General features: G+C 34.9%; 2 protein-coding genes across 7 annotated transcripts; both read left to right on the top strand.

Annotated features, from left to right (window-relative positions):
• Positions 1-3613: 3613 nt before the first annotated feature.
• Positions 3614-9396, top strand: RECQSIM (RECQ helicase SIM). 6 transcript variants are annotated; one of them, XM_048102319.1, is made up of 16 exons: positions 3614-3736; positions 4327-4928; positions 5017-5236; positions 5311-5421; positions 5624-5813; positions 6053-6353; positions 6731-6804; positions 7286-7342; positions 7484-7564; positions 7833-7896; positions 7983-8082; positions 8161-8244; positions 8326-8413; positions 8541-8642; positions 8809-8901; positions 8983-9396. In XM_048102319.1, the coding sequence occupies exons 2-16, from the start codon at positions 4337-4339 to the stop codon at positions 9265-9267; spliced, it is 2442 nt and encodes an 813-aa protein (XP_047958276.1). In that variant the 5' UTR covers positions 3614-3736; positions 4327-4336; the 3' UTR covers positions 9268-9396. The 6 variants fall into 6 exon arrangements, with proteins under 6 accessions (XP_047958276.1, XP_047958272.1, XP_047958275.1 ...); XM_048102315.1 differs by having other exon boundaries at positions 6731-6954; XM_048102316.2 differs by having other exon boundaries at positions 3682-3800; positions 6731-6954.
• Positions 9397-10530: 1134 nt separating this feature from the next.
• LOC125204667 (uncharacterized) lies at positions 10531-11915 on the top strand. Its single transcript, XM_048103374.2, has 3 exons — positions 10531-10918; positions 10985-11060; positions 11133-11915. Exons 1-3 carry the CDS (start codon positions 10889-10891, stop codon positions 11798-11800), a joined length of 774 nt encoding a protein of 257 aa, XP_047959331.1. The 5' UTR covers positions 10531-10888; the 3' UTR covers positions 11801-11915.
• Positions 11916-14990: the final 3075 nt, after the last annotated feature.

Here is a 14990-nt window from a genome sequence, read left to right as displayed (position 1 = left end):
GAAGAGTTGAAGGTTTTAGTTTATAATGATGAGATTGATTTTAATTTTAAAGTTAATGTAGTGTATAAAGAAGTTTTAAAAATGATGAGTAATTTTCCATTGTGTTTAATTCTTTATTGTGATAGATTTTTATCTTTCTATTCCATAATTTAATGTTTAAACATTATATCATGCGATTTGTTTCAAATTTATTATGCTTCAATGTTGATTTGTATAGATTTTTACTCTAATATAACTAAAATTGTAACACATATTCTTTATTATTAATATTGATTCTAATTTTATATAATTAATTTAAAATTTAAAATTAATATTTTAAAAATATATTAATTTATGTATAGGGTTAGAAAGAATACTACTCCCTCTGTCCCACTTTAACAGTCCCATTGACTTTTATGCCCTCATTTTGTAAAAATGATAAAAAATAATTAAAGATGAGAAATGGTAAATTAAGAGAGAGAATAATATAGAGAAGAGTCGTATCTACATTATTGTCTCTCTTACTTTACCATTTCTCCACTTTAACTATTTTTTATTATTTTTATAAAAAGATGGTAGAAAAATCAATGGGACTGCTAAAGCGGACGGAGGAAATACTAGTGATACTTTGTAAACACACGATAAAGAGTATTTTTTGCCGCGGAAGTGCTTTCGCTCCTATGTTAACTTTTGATTAATCAAAGAATGATTCTCACATACTCCTATTGCAGTACTCCATTACACTATGTCAAAGCGAAAAACAAAATTTAGTGCTACTCCTAATGAGTAACTTAGGGTTTGATATATGAGTACTACATTATTATCATCCATTATCCATATCCTAAAAAATAAATATAATTGAATATTTTGAAAATATTTAATTGTTTTTAGATTATACTCTCTCTGTACGTGAATAAGAGTCCCGTTTTCTCATTTTAGTTCGTCCGCGAATAAAAGTCTCAGTTCACTTTTACCATAAATGGAAATAAGGTCTCACCTTCCACTAACTCATGTCACTCACATTTTATTTAAGAGTGAACTACATAAATGGTACTTGATCTTTCACTTCGCACATAAATGGTACATGATCTTTATTTTATATTGTTTTTGGTACCTTGTGACAAAAATAGCCTTAGGTGTACCAAACATATGATTTTTTTGTTATGAAGGATATTTCTGGAAATTTCAATTAAATAGTACTACCAAACATGAAATTAATTTTTCTTCCTTTCTTATTTCTTTTTTTCTTTTTCTTTAGTTTCTTCTTCTTTCTTTTTTTCTCTTTAGTTTATGTTTCTTCTTGCTTCCTTTTGCTTTTATCTTCTTTTTCTTCTTTCTTTTTAGTTTTTTATACATACATCTAATTGCATTCATAATTAAATCAAGAACAAAATATCTAATTAAGTTAATTATTTAAAGTAATCAAATCAATTGAATATGTTTTATTAAATTACTTTATACTCATTTTAAGGTTGAAACGCCTAACTAAAAATATTCAACTCTTTATATTATTATGAATACAATTCACAATTATTATAATTTTTTTACATAATATTATATGATTCATAATTTATATAACTATACTATAATAATATTATAAATATAATTGTAACTATAATTATAATTAACTATATTTGAATGATATTAATGTTAGGTTTGGTATACTGAAAAGCATGTTTCGAGCAAGTTTCGCTCGAATAGAATCTTGCTTGTATACCTAAAACTCTATAATCCACTTTTAATCCGATTCAGTATTATTCGAGCAGTTTCGCACGAATAAAATCAATATATTATTACATTGTGTTTGCTTGTGCATTTATAAGATGTTTTATAAACATTTAAATGCATAATAAGTAAACAAAGTCTAAGTCTTTTGCTTAGCAAACCGGTTGTGGGCGTCGTCCACTTTAAGATAACACGGTCAGATCTATACAATGCTTTGCAAAAGAAAAAGAAGAATTTCACAACCTAGATAGGTTTTGGCTACCTATCGTGAAAGGTTGCAATGTCAGTCCGCATATTTCTAAACCTTACTGAAATAAGATGACATTGGTGTGGTATAGCACTGAACGGATCTAACAGCAAGACGTGTCTTTATGCTATCTACTGAAAGACTAGGTCTTGATAAAATACTATTTCTTAATCTACATATGTTAGCATTGAGCATACGGTATTGGTTATACACTACTTTGACTTATCAAATGGTGCGGGTTTTTCGCAACCCAATAATCCTGATATATTGGGTAGTGGTGATTAATATCTAGCGGTGCTAGGATTGCTATTATGTTGAATCGTGCACGAGGTGAGTCTCGTTTGATAATGTCCTCAAGAGGAGCTCGAACAAGGTTTTATTATTCGGAAAACTGGCCAGTTGGAGTTTTATCGCTCTATGAATAATAAATAAATGTTTCTTGCTAAGTAAACTCTTGGAATTAATAAGATAGTAATTAATTAAGTCCATAGCAGACATTAATTAATTAATGGACATTTATATCTTAAGCGCGGGAAATAAATAATAAACAAAGTGGAAACCCGGATTACTTGTAATTTCGGATTTGGATGGCGAGTGTTCAATATTACTTCTGTAGTGGCTGCTCGTAATATTCCAATATAAGCTTGTATTAAATTGTGGGTTCAATTTAATTAGTAAAAAGCTAATTGGGGGAGCCCATATCCAAAACCTTCCGTAGATCCCTGTCTGGGCCCAAAAGGAACTTAATATAAATAGGAGAATAAATGAGACATAAATCATAATTTTTTCAATAGCAAAATTTCGTCTCCCTCTACCTAGAGGAGTTCGAATTTCTCTCCTAATTGGAGAAGGATTTCTTCTGTCTTCTTTATTCGAGTCCTAGTATTTTGATGAGATCAGCTCACCCTGATATCGAGATACAATTCGGGAACCAAAGAGAAGATCCGTGGCCTAGTATTGAAGATCATCACGTGGAGAAGGCGCGAGCAATCGACGATTCTTTGGAGAATCAAATCGGTAACTCTAAACCGTAGAAATCATGTTTAGGATTTATATTTTCTAAGCATGAATTATTTGCGTTCTAGCATGCAATTATTTGTTTAACATGTGAATTGATTAATCGCATAATCGGTCAAATAGATCCTCGTTTGATTTATTTGTTTTGTACAAGTCTTCCGCTGTGCAAGGGGCACCAAACCCCAACAATTAAAGAATTATTAATTTATAACATCAAAATAATAATATTAATATTGATTAATAATAATAGTATAAAGAGTGAGGATAATGGGAGATGGTATTATAATATCACTATTGGTACTAATTTTATGTATGTCCAAAATATCCTCTATGACATAAATGGAATATGTATTTATTTAGAGGACATTTTAGGAAGAAAATTGCAACAGGTACCCAAAATGTGATTAATAGGTAAAAAAATGATATAAAATAAAGATTAGGTATCATTTACATGTGAAATTGAAAGATCAGGTATCATTATGTAGTTAACTCTTTATGTAAAACTAATATATAAAAGGGGGACATCTGTTCTACTAACTTTTTTCTGCGGACGGAGGGAGTAGCAATTTATTAAATAAAATTTTAAAAATTGTTGATAAATTATTTTTTAAGATTATAAACTACTCTGTTTAGTTTTTGGCTGAAGGGAAATGAGAGAATAATTTGAGTCGTTGATTTAGTGAGTGGTCTGGGAGGGGCACCCAGCAATAAACGACGCCGTCCGATTTCAAATTTCCAACTCTCTCTCTGTATCTGGCGGGTTATCAGGTTTTGCTTTCTGCCGGGAATTTCTTTCCGCTCTAATTTCTAGTTTTATTTGTGTAATTCAAAGGTAGAAGACAGCAGAATCGCAGCATTGCCTCTTTTAGTCGACAATTTTTAATTCTGCAAATTCGAAGCTATTTGTTCGATGTTCAGTTTAGGTTTATAAGCAGCTTGATTAGGTAGTGCTAAGCAATCTAAGAAAGTCTCTACTTATGCTGCTCTATACAGAATCTTGATATATTAACATGACAATTGAATTATAATTTGAAACAATATTTTATCTTTTCTTTTCTGTTGTTGATCTGGTTGAGTCATTTCCATTGTTGCAATATCAGTACGCTAATGTTTCTAGCTTGCATATCCTGTTTTATTTTCCTACATTTATTAGGATTAAGTCAATTGGTATTGAAAATTCAAACTTTGGGCAGATTGCTATTGAAACAAAAAGGAGAGGATTTTGTTTAGTTTAGATATTTGGGACAAAGTAGCCATTTTGCAATGCACATTTGAATTATTCTTTAAGGTTGCTTCTGGTTCTTTACTTTGTATGTATGTTCAGTATTGATTGGTTCCCTGGTTTATTCTGGAAGCAGTTTGTGCAGCATGGATGGGAATGATGTGGCCTCAGATCAAGTCATTGCTGAATTGCTAGATATGGGGTTTGATATCTTAGACATCACACAAGCAATAAAGGCAGTGGGTGCATCACTGGATAATGCAATCGAGTTTATCTTGAATAGCTCTCATAGAAATGACAGGAATGCATCAGCGAGTTCGATGTGTCCTACGGACAACAAAGTTACTAGGAAAAGAGGCACTTCCTCGTTTAAGCCTCCTGCTAAATTGCGACAACAGAACATAACAGAACAACTGAAATTGTCATCTGCACCCAAGAGAATCAAGACGACAGGTGTTTATAATGCTTCAGTCTCTAATACAAATTTCTTGACATGTGGAAAAGAACCGGTCGTTTCTTCGACTGTCAAAATTGATTTGGATCTCTGTCAAGAAATTGGCATGGTGCCATCTTATTGCAAAAAAGATGAAAAAATGTTTGGATTGGATTGGGAAAGGAACGCAAATGATCTTCTTCAGAAGAATTTTGGATATTCATCCTTGAAGGGCTTTCAGAAAGAGGTTCTTGCAGCCTGGATGGCTAACCAAGATTGTCTAGTTCTCGCAGCAACAGGATCTGGTACACCACTCATGCACCCTTTATGCAGTTGTTTTCTCAAACCCATCAATCAAGGACATTTTTCTTACTTTTCAAGATTTTTTGGTAGGAAAATCATTATGTTTTCAGATTCCAGCTTTATTATCTGGAAAGGTGGTGGTGGTTATCTCACCATTGATTAGCTTGATGCATGACCAGTGCTTGAAACTAGGAAAGCTTGGGATTTCAGCTTGTTTCCTGGGATCTGGTCAAATCGACAAGAGTGTTGAAAACAAAGCAATGAATGGTGCATATAGCATCATTTATGTCTGCCCAGAGACTATTATAAGGTGAAGTGTCTATAATACTTCTTCCGTTTAAAGGACTCTCCAAACTTTGAATGATCTGTTCCATTTGTTTGCAGATTAATGAAACCGCTTCAAAGCTTAGCTGAAACCCGTGGAATTGCATTGTTTGCAATTGATGAAGTTCATTGTGTTTCGAAATGGGGACATGATTTTCGACCTGACTACAGGTTTATATTCTTCAGTTCCCTTTCTTTTAAAATATGACATATGATATAGACATGTTATGTGATTCTATTGAATTCTTATGTTATCTGAAGGTGATAGGGTAGTAGTCACAGAATCTTGTTTGGTTAATCAGTTGGAAATGTTCATACAACAATGTAGAATAACATAAATGATCTCTCACCAGTCTCTTCTTATACATCTTAGGCGACTGTCCATATTAAGACGGAGCTTCAGTGCTGAGCACTTGAAATGCCTAAAGTTTGACATTCCCTTGATGGCTTTGACTGCCACTGCAACTATTCGTGTTCGTGAAGACATATTAAAGTCATTATGCATGTCAAAGGAGACGAACATTATCACAACATCATTTTTCCGGCCAAATCTTCGTTTTTCGGTCAGTGCTGTGTTTCAGTCATCATCATTCGTTAGTATTTTTCTGTTATAGATCGCTAACGATAGTCTATCTAATATCTATAACTGTCATCTAGCTCAGTTGGATAAATGTTATTGTTGCTACTTGTGCTGAAACACTATCTAAGTGTATTTGCATATAGCTGTCTATGTTATTTAATGATAAGGTTTACATGTCCTCTATCTCTCAGAAGTAAATGGGTTATCTGTTTACTCATGCAGGTAAAGCATAGTAGGACATCTGTGTCTTCCTATGAGAATGATTTCAGTGAGTTGATAAAGTTGTACACAAAAGACAAGACAGCACTCAAAAAGTTTGTACTGAAAAATCTTGATGGTGGCTCTAAAATCTCAAGTTGTACTCCTAATGGTGGAACATCTGGATTACGTGAAATGCGCAGAAACATGAATGATAGTGATGATTCAGATGATGATGGTTTTCAGGACTCTCCAGAGGAGAAATTGTCTGTTCAATTTCTGGAAGATGATTATGATAGAGTGCAAGGAGCTGATGACTTTGATGGTATTGGAATAATTTTTTTATATGAAAATTATATTTTTATCTATTTACCAAATTTATGTAATGGTTACCAGTGTAAGAAAAAAGGTGATGTGCTATAATTTGCATGTTTCTTCCCTTGCTCACATATACCAAATTATAACTAATCACTTCTTTTTGTCTTCACTATAATGTTCAACTACTTACTCTCATTCACCTTTCTAGTTACTCTCCACGTAACCAAGGACCAATTAATCAACGTTGCCATCTAAAATGTGTTCATCATCTGGCTTCCACTAAGAATAGTTATCATTATTTATTGTTATTGTGGAAATAAATATGTGATGCATGCTTATTTTATCCATCTACAAACTTTTCGATTTAACTGCGTCCATTTTCAGTTTTTTATGGCGAATCTTGTGGACGCTCATCTCTAGAATTCAGAAGTTGTGGGACTTCTGACTCCAACAATCTGGTGAGTAAAGCAGGGAAAAGACCAGCACTACATCAAGGACATCTGGAAGAAGGACCAACAATAGTATATGTACCTACTAGAAAACAAACTTTGAGCTTAACTAAGTTCCTTATAAGTGTTGGTGTAAGGGCAGCTGCTTATAATGCCAAGGTTATAGTCTCTTCCATGTGAATGCCCAAAGTTTAAGTTGTTAATTTTTGTCAATTGTGTTCTCCATTTTAGTATCCTTATCATATAACAGAAAAGATATGTGTATTGATCTCTTCAGAGAATGACCATTCAAATAACTTTAAAGTTATCTACTTGCAAAGATCTATCTAGTCTTTGTAGGAAAATCATCATTTGCACAGGCTCACACATGCTGATTTAGAATACAGGGCATAATCACATGTTTTGGATTGTGTTTTCAAATACGTAAAGCTTTTCTTGCCTCTACCTGTTTGATCCGTTGTGTAACTCATGTTCTAGCTTTTCCTTGTAGTTGCCAAAGTCACATCTCAGGCAGGTGCATGGACAATTTCATGCAGATGAGTTACAGGTAATGTAGTTAATGTGAACAAGTGATTTGGTGCTGGAAAATGGTGTTGCATGTAACAAGGGGAAGTATCTTCTACCTTGATGCCTGCTTTTTTTTCTCAATAATAAACTCATAATACAATTACTTACACACCTATTTCAGGTGGTCGTTGCTACTATTGCTTTTGGAATGGGGATTGACAAGTCGAATGTCAGACGGATCATTCATTATGGTTGGCCACAGGTGTCTGAAAATTTTGTTTTTGACATTTTATTGATCTTTCTGTTTACCGTGATCATTGGTAAAATAATGCAACATAAGCATTCATTTCTTCATGCAAATTTGCACACTGCAGATTTAGGAGTATGTCAGCATTTTGTTTATTGATTATCCTACATCTATGTGTTCATGTGTGTGAAGTATCTATTTTCACCTTCCATTCTGTGCTTTATAGAACTTTTTTTAGTGTCTAAGGGTGTGTTTCACCTTTCTGTTGGACTATATTATACAGAGCTTAGAAGCATATTACCAAGAAGCTGGTCGAGCAGGTCGGGATGGAGAATTAGCAGACTGTGGTAAGTAGTATTCATTTGCATGAAGTTTGTGGTTTCTGAAAGAAGTCTTGAGCATTTATATGACACAAGCACTTTCTTTGGTGCAGTGCTATATGCTAATCTATCAAGAATACCTACTCTTTTGCCAAGTCAAAGAAGTGAAGAGCAGACAAAACAAGCATATCAGATGTTATCTGATTGCTTCAGGTACATCATTTTACTTCTCCAGTACATTTCCTCTTACATGCTTCACTATGCTATACAATCCTCTTCAATTATTGGCAGGTATGGAATGAAAACTTCTTGTTGTAGAGCCAAAATGCTTGTAGAATACTTTGGTGAAGAGTTCTCTACTGGCAGATGTAACTTGTAAGTTACAATGTTACATTTCTTCTGTTATATGACACTTTTGTTCAACATAAAGTTCAACTGGCTTTCTTGTTATAAAAGATGTGATGTCTGTACCAATGGGCCGCCAGAAATTCAGGATTTGAAAGTGGAGGCAACACTGCTCTTGCAGCTTATTGCCACATATTATGTGGGTACCCTTAAGGCCTTTGTATATTTTTCCTCTTCATAAATTTCTTCTTGACTTTTCCATTAATTCCAAACTAAATATATCTTTCCCTTATAATATACATTTACATATTCCACAATGTATTTAGGCAAATAAAACTTGTCAAGGTGAATTCTCCAATGATGTTGAGTCCATGAAGTTAATAGGGAACCCAAATATTAGAGCATTTGTCCGTATGATAAGAGAAGAGGTAAATGTTCTTGTTTATAACCCCAATGTTTTATTTTTATAAGCTTCGTATATTTTCTTCAGTCCCTGGAATCCTCAGAACCTTACCTATTTAATAGTGTGTGCACCCAATCACTTGCATATTTACTTTTCATAGTATTGCCTTTCAATGTCCTTGTTTTCTGCAGAATCACAAATATGCTGCAAGTGACTTCACATGGTGGTGTGGTCTTGCACGTATATTAGAAGAAAGAGGGTTCATAATCGAGGGAGATGGGATGGTATGATCTTATTCTCATTCTCTCTTTTTGCTGCACATTTCCAACTAGATTGATTAACTCCCTATGTGTGATAACATACAGAAGCATGTCCAGATAAAGTTTCCAGAACCAACAGAGTCGGGACTGCAGTTTTTGAAGTCAGATTCGGAAGAAGCATTTCTTGTTTACCCAGAGGCAGACATGCTGCTGTCGACAGAAACATGCAAATCATACTCCAGTTTCTCAGAGTGGGGGAAAGGATGGGCAGATCCTGAGATTCGTCGTCAGCGCTTGCAAAGGAGAAGGGGGTCGAGGAGGAAACCAAGATCCCGTAAGCCTAACTTGAGCACTGTTCGGGGGCGGCTATCTGCTAAACTCACAAAATAGATACTTCCATATTGTATTTCATCATCAAGAAGAAGATCCGCATCATGTCAACAATATTTTTTAACATGCATTGTTAATTACTTCACCAGCTAGCTGGATTTACTTAATGCATAAGCTGGTTTCAGTCCATTTTCGAATCTCGTTTTAATTCATACAAGTATATATTATCTTACACAAATCTTTTTAATACAATCAAAGAGAAACCAATCTTCCACATGTCTAATTTACATGTTTTTCCTATCAAACATTTTTAATACTACTATATTTGGTAAATCACTCATACCTACCCTTTTATACACCTTGTATCTTTTATATGAAATCTTACCAAATAGGAGTACGTTTTATCACGTGAATTCCCTTTAAAATGTTGTAACTTGTAAGTGTGGTCTCTATAGAGTTGCCATTACATTACAAATTTCAAGCACAAACTCTTCCATATATGTTTTCTATAATTCTATTTGTAGTTGACGTTTCTTTGCCAACTCCATCATCCAACATCCACAAACTGAGTTGATTCTTTTCACAACGATAATTAATTAAAGTGCATTCTGCAACTGAATTTGTGATAGTAATATTTTTTCAAATTTAGCTATAACATATCGTTTTTTCATTTATGAGGATACCACGTAATTACTTTATAATTACTTCATATTATATACTATGAGATTTCAACAATCTAATGCAGTGAAATGAGGGTATTTTTATGCTGGAAAGCCCATTTATAATTTATACGTCACAAGTCCAAAAGGTAGAGTGAATCATTATGTTTTGATTTCAAATTCGAATTGAAAACCTTATAACACGAGTATCTTTTATGATTGCGAGTAAGTACAATATGATTTCTATTTTTTATAATTCTAACCGTAATATCACGGCTAAACTTGAGGTGAAATGCTAATAAAAATCAAATATTTAATTGTACGTTGTTCAATCACAAAATGATGGAAATAGCTAGGATCATATTGAATTACTACCAATTAATAGTGTAAGTAGAAATATAAAAGGTTGGTTTATTAAAAAGTAGCACATGTAAACCATAACATTGAACCTTGTAGCTTGCTGGTCCTACCAATAGCGATGCTCTAAGAGGAACCACTTAAATGAAACTTTTTGGCATAAAATCTACTTTGATTAATATTTAATATAAACTTAAGTCTGAAGTTTCAAATTGCCCTGCGCGAACTTGCTGGAGAATTCTAGCTAGGTCTTACTTATTGTTTATAGCATGAAATTGATTCATAATTTTGAATGAAAAAAAAATCTTATTCCCTATAGATAAAATAATACTAGTACTACTTCAGTTGTATTCAAAATATAACTATCACGGAATTGATTGTGGTTATAAAATAGGAGAATACAAGATAAAAATAGAATGATGAAATGAAATCGATCCATTAATGGGAAGTATGAATAAAAATAAATATGATACAGTAAATCTACAAATGAATTACTCCCTTAATTTCGTTATTTGTTGAATTAGGAGTAGATCTTAAAATTGAAGCAGTTATAAAACTCAAAAGTGATACTCCGTAATATGCAGAGTGTTTCCTTTTGTTAAAGCCAGCCATTCTTATTTCTTCATCATTTCCCCCTCTGCTTTTCCAAACTCTCTGTCTCTCTCATGGCGGAGGAACCCATCAACCATCTCAAGGTACGTCTTCCTTTTCTCCTCGCTAGGTAAGAGTATTTGTTGGTGTAATTAAGTAGAAACATGCAGACTACAATCATCAAAGCTTCCATCCACTGCCAAGGCTGCAAAAGAAAAGTCCACAAAATTCTCTCTCAAATCCAAGGTAATTAATTTCTTCTTTCTCCTTAATTTCCTTTTAATTTTGTTGATTAATTTATGTTTCTATGTGTTGAAGGAGTGGAGCATGTAGACATCGACGCGCAGCAACACAAAGTGACGGTGAAGGGCAACGTCGACGCCGACGCCTTGATCAGAAAATTGATCAAATCCGGCAAAAACGCCCAGCTATGGCCACAAGAAGAAATTATTCCTACAATTGGAAACAAGAAAGAGATGAAAACAGAAGAAAAAAACGACGCCGTAGAAGCGCCTCCCGCTTCCGGCAATAAAGGTAAAACCACCGAAACCGCAGGTGACGGCGGAGGAGGAGATGTCAAAAAAGCAAGCGCCGGCGCCGACGTAAAAAGGTCAGAGGATGAGGAGAGCTGCTCGGCCGCGCCGGAGAAAAGCGACGGTGTGGCTTCTGCGAAAAAGAAGAAGAAGAAGAAGAGAGTGCAAATTGACGGAGGATTGGAGAATCCGGTGCCAGCGAGCAATGAGAGTCCCACGCCTACACCGTGTCATGATCAATTTCCTCCGCCTGTATGCGCGGTGAGCTACAATACGGCGTATCCTAGTAGCAGCTACACGGCGTCGTACTACACTGCGCCTCCACCGCATGCGCACGCGTATATGCACCAGATGGAGCCGCCGCCGTTGGATTCTGAGATGAATCAACGGCAGCCGTTGGATTCTTTTGAAATGTTTAGCGATGAAAATCCAAATGGATGCTTTATTATGTGACTCAGATATATTGACCTCTGTAGTATGTTATGTATAAGACTTTTTGACTTTCAAATATGCATGTACAATTATTTTACTTTCTATGGTAGTATATTAAAAAATCGCTATGAACTAATTTTGGTATTTATTTCACTAAATCGGTTGCGAAAATAATTATGAACTTTGATTCTATTAAATTTGCCATGATATTGATTTTCTCCAAATCAAAATCTGAGGTGGTAAGTCGGAATTCGAGTTTTAGCATATTGGTGAAAAGTTTATCGTTTCATTTAGTCAAAGGGGAATCTGCAGACAATTAGTTTGTTAATGAAAGAATATGATTTAAGTAGCCAGTTCTCAACTGTTTTTCTAAGATATCGAAATCATATGATTTAAGTTGCATGCATTATCCTTTTAATTACTGTACTATCTAAAAATTTAGTCTTTACTCTTAAGTTACACTGGAAAGTGTATTTTATGCTATAGTAAAATGTACAATGCACTAATAGTGTATAATACTAATCACAAGTAATTTTTTCTAAAAAAAGTACTCCGTAGTAATACTAGTAATATTAAACGAATAAAGAAAAATCCATTAGTTAGGTGGAACAGATAAAAAAGGAAAAGGTGGGTTAAACCAGTCCAATTTACTTTTCCGCCATCTTTGATTAAAATACTCAATGAATATGATTTGACATACCTATGTATTAATTTAATTTATGATAATTAATGCAGTATTTATACTCTTAAACAACTTGGCAAATTTTTTTCACAAATTATAAGCTTGACATTGATGCCACTTCCACAAAATAATGTGGAGTAGGATTTTTCCCCCAGAAAAGTGTATCACAACCATCTAATTTTTTTACCTAACTATTCAAAGGAAAAATAAAATTAAATCCTACTACTGCTACTCAATAAAGTGATGAGCATATTCAAGCAGAATCCAAATGGAGTACTACTTGGTAAACGCCCCATTCATAATCTAACACGTACTCAATCTTTATTTCATCACTTCTAATTAATTAATTAATTTACAGTTGCAATATTTCCTTAACTAAAAGGGATGTTGAAAATCATTGGTTTGTTTGGAAGCCCCATTTCGTAAGGCAATTATTCAATGTGATGTGTAAAGTAGTAAAATAAATAAATTAGTGCATCTATCTTTGACACCTAGTTTTTGGTGTCTATTTTTTTAAAGTTGTTGCTTTTCATCAAAAGTTGCAACCCTGTGTATAGGTTTTTGACCATTTTCAAGTCCTTTTCCTTTTTTGGTTTACATTTTGGTTAATTCTTGAAGTATATTTTGTTTTATTCGGATAGAGGTAGAGACAACTCAAATTGAATCGGATACGTCTAGGAGATGAAGTGTGTCCTTGCTCCTTGGTTTTATTATAAGTTTATAACTATAAGATGCATAAGTTGTCTGATCTCACTTCTTTGATTTACTCTAAGACTGTAACTAAATTTTGTCTTAATTATAGTTGTTGAGTAGAACACACTATAATTAGTTGGTGTATGTTTAAAACAAATCCGAAAATTCACCAAGGAATAATAATTTTTTTAATTTATTGATGTACGTATAACGTATTCCTAAATAGTACTCCAAAATGGCAAATACATGATGTTTACTTTCAGAGTTTCAGTCTCTCGTTAGAGAGTGAGGGGTGAATTTTTCAACTTCCTTTAATGTGACCAGTTGTAAAATTTAATAGGCAAGATAGACCCATTTATTAAACATCGTTGTCCATGTTCAATAATATTTCAATAATATAATGAGCATTGATGTTCATGTAACAATCATGCAGTATGTGAAATGATGAGCTCGACGAAGGTATTAATAAAGAAGTTATTTGGTAATGATAACTTCCACTGAGCATGTTTTAACTTTTAACCAGTGATATACAATTGACAAATAATAAGTCTTAGAAGAACCATAATTTTCCAACAATTTTACACGAGAATGTTTAAGGATTAATACCTTTGCCCATCCCTTACAAGTGCTCCCACACCTTTTTGACATGGAGATGAAAACGCTTGTTAGAGATGGAGGAAATATCATATTTTGTTTTTTCTTTTACTAAGACAATTAAAATCTTGATTTTCATAAATGAATATATAAAACATATGGTAAAAGCTATTTACATCATAAATGGAAGTTGTTGGAGACTCGGATCAGATTTAAGAAATTGTGGAATGTCAATGCATACATAATGTGATAAATACTTTATTTCCTATATATAGAGTAGAATTATTATTCAACTTTGCCTCACCAATAACTAAAGTTAGTACTACTAGTAAAGATAAGAGCAACCACTATAGGGGCGGCGCGCCGGCCGCGGCTTAGCCGCGGCGATGTATAGGGTGGAAGGCGTCCGCCCCGTGGGCGGACGAATCTCTTGGGGCGGAAGGGCCATCGCCGGCTTTGCGACGAGGACGGGCCGCATGAGAGAGAATCGCGGCGGCCGCCGCGCCTATCTATTGCGCGGCAGCACCGCAGCAGCGGTCGCCGGATTTTTAATTTTTTTTTTTTTTTTTTAAATTCGAATTTTAATTCATTTTTTTGGCTTATTTAAGTACCCCACCCATTTATTTTCCACTCCACACCCATTTTCACTCCACCCCCAATTTCACAACCCTAGATTTTACCAAATGCACGGGAGAGACGAAGATTCACCCGGCACGGAAGAATCGGGATACGGATACTATCCTTCTTCCCAGCCATCTCAGCTGTGGGGATCGAGTCCCACCCCCCGGGGATCGAGTCCCAGTCCCCCTCCATTCCAGTCGTGGTCACCGACATCCCCGCCGTGGCAACAAAGCCAATATCGGGGTCAATCTTCTCATCAGAGGAATTTGGGTCGTTCGGCATTTGGAGATTATCGACCCACTATGGACTCGCCCAACCATCCGCGGCCGGATACCCCTTCTCACTCTTTCCAGCGCACCCAGACTCCGTTGTCGGATTTCGATAGGTTCACACTGGAGCAGATGATGGGGCTGATGAGTCCGGGCCTACCGGAGACCCCGCCGACGAGATCTTCCGGCGGCGACGGCGACGGGGATGGCAGCGGCAGCGGCGGTAGCGAGTCGGCGGTAACAAGTCGGGGCGGGCACTACACCAAAGACGAGTCGATTGCTGTGGCGAGGGCATGGGATGCCGTCACATCAGACCCCTGTGTTGGCACCGATCAGACCGAGATGGGCTTTT

This window comes from Salvia hispanica, chromosome 6 (assembly GCF_029641045.1).
Source record: "Salvia hispanica isolate PSC_SH4W2 chromosome 6, Shi_PSC_v1, whole genome shotgun sequence".
Classification (NCBI taxonomy): Eukaryota; Viridiplantae; Streptophyta; class Magnoliopsida; order Lamiales; family Lamiaceae; genus Salvia; species Salvia hispanica.
This window is presented reverse-complemented; position numbering and strand designations above follow the sequence as displayed.

Excerpts from the sequence above, each read along its gene's own strand:
- LOC125204667 (XM_048103374.2), top strand. The coding sequence starts at position 10,889 with ATGGCGGAGGAACCCATCAACCATCTCAAG. Across the intron at positions 10,919-10,984 it reads AACCCATCAACCATCTCAAG|ACTACAATCATCAAAGCTTC; the intron begins GTACGTCTTCCT and ends AGAAACATGCAG. Across the intron at positions 11,061-11,132 it reads AATTCTCTCTCAAATCCAAG|GAGTGGAGCATGTAGACATC; the intron begins GTAATTAATTTC and ends TATGTGTTGAAG.
- RECQSIM (XM_048102315.1), top strand. The coding sequence starts at position 4,337 with ATGGATGGGAATGATGTGGCCTCAGATCAAGTCATTGCTGAATTGCTA. Across the intron at positions 6,354-6,730 it reads AGGAGCTGATGACTTTGATG|TTTTTTATGGCGAATCTTGT; the intron begins GTATTGGAATAA and ends GTCCATTTTCAG. Across the intron at positions 6,955-7,285 it reads CAGCTGCTTATAATGCCAAG|TTGCCAAAGTCACATCTCAG; the intron begins GTTATAGTCTCT and ends TTTTCCTTGTAG.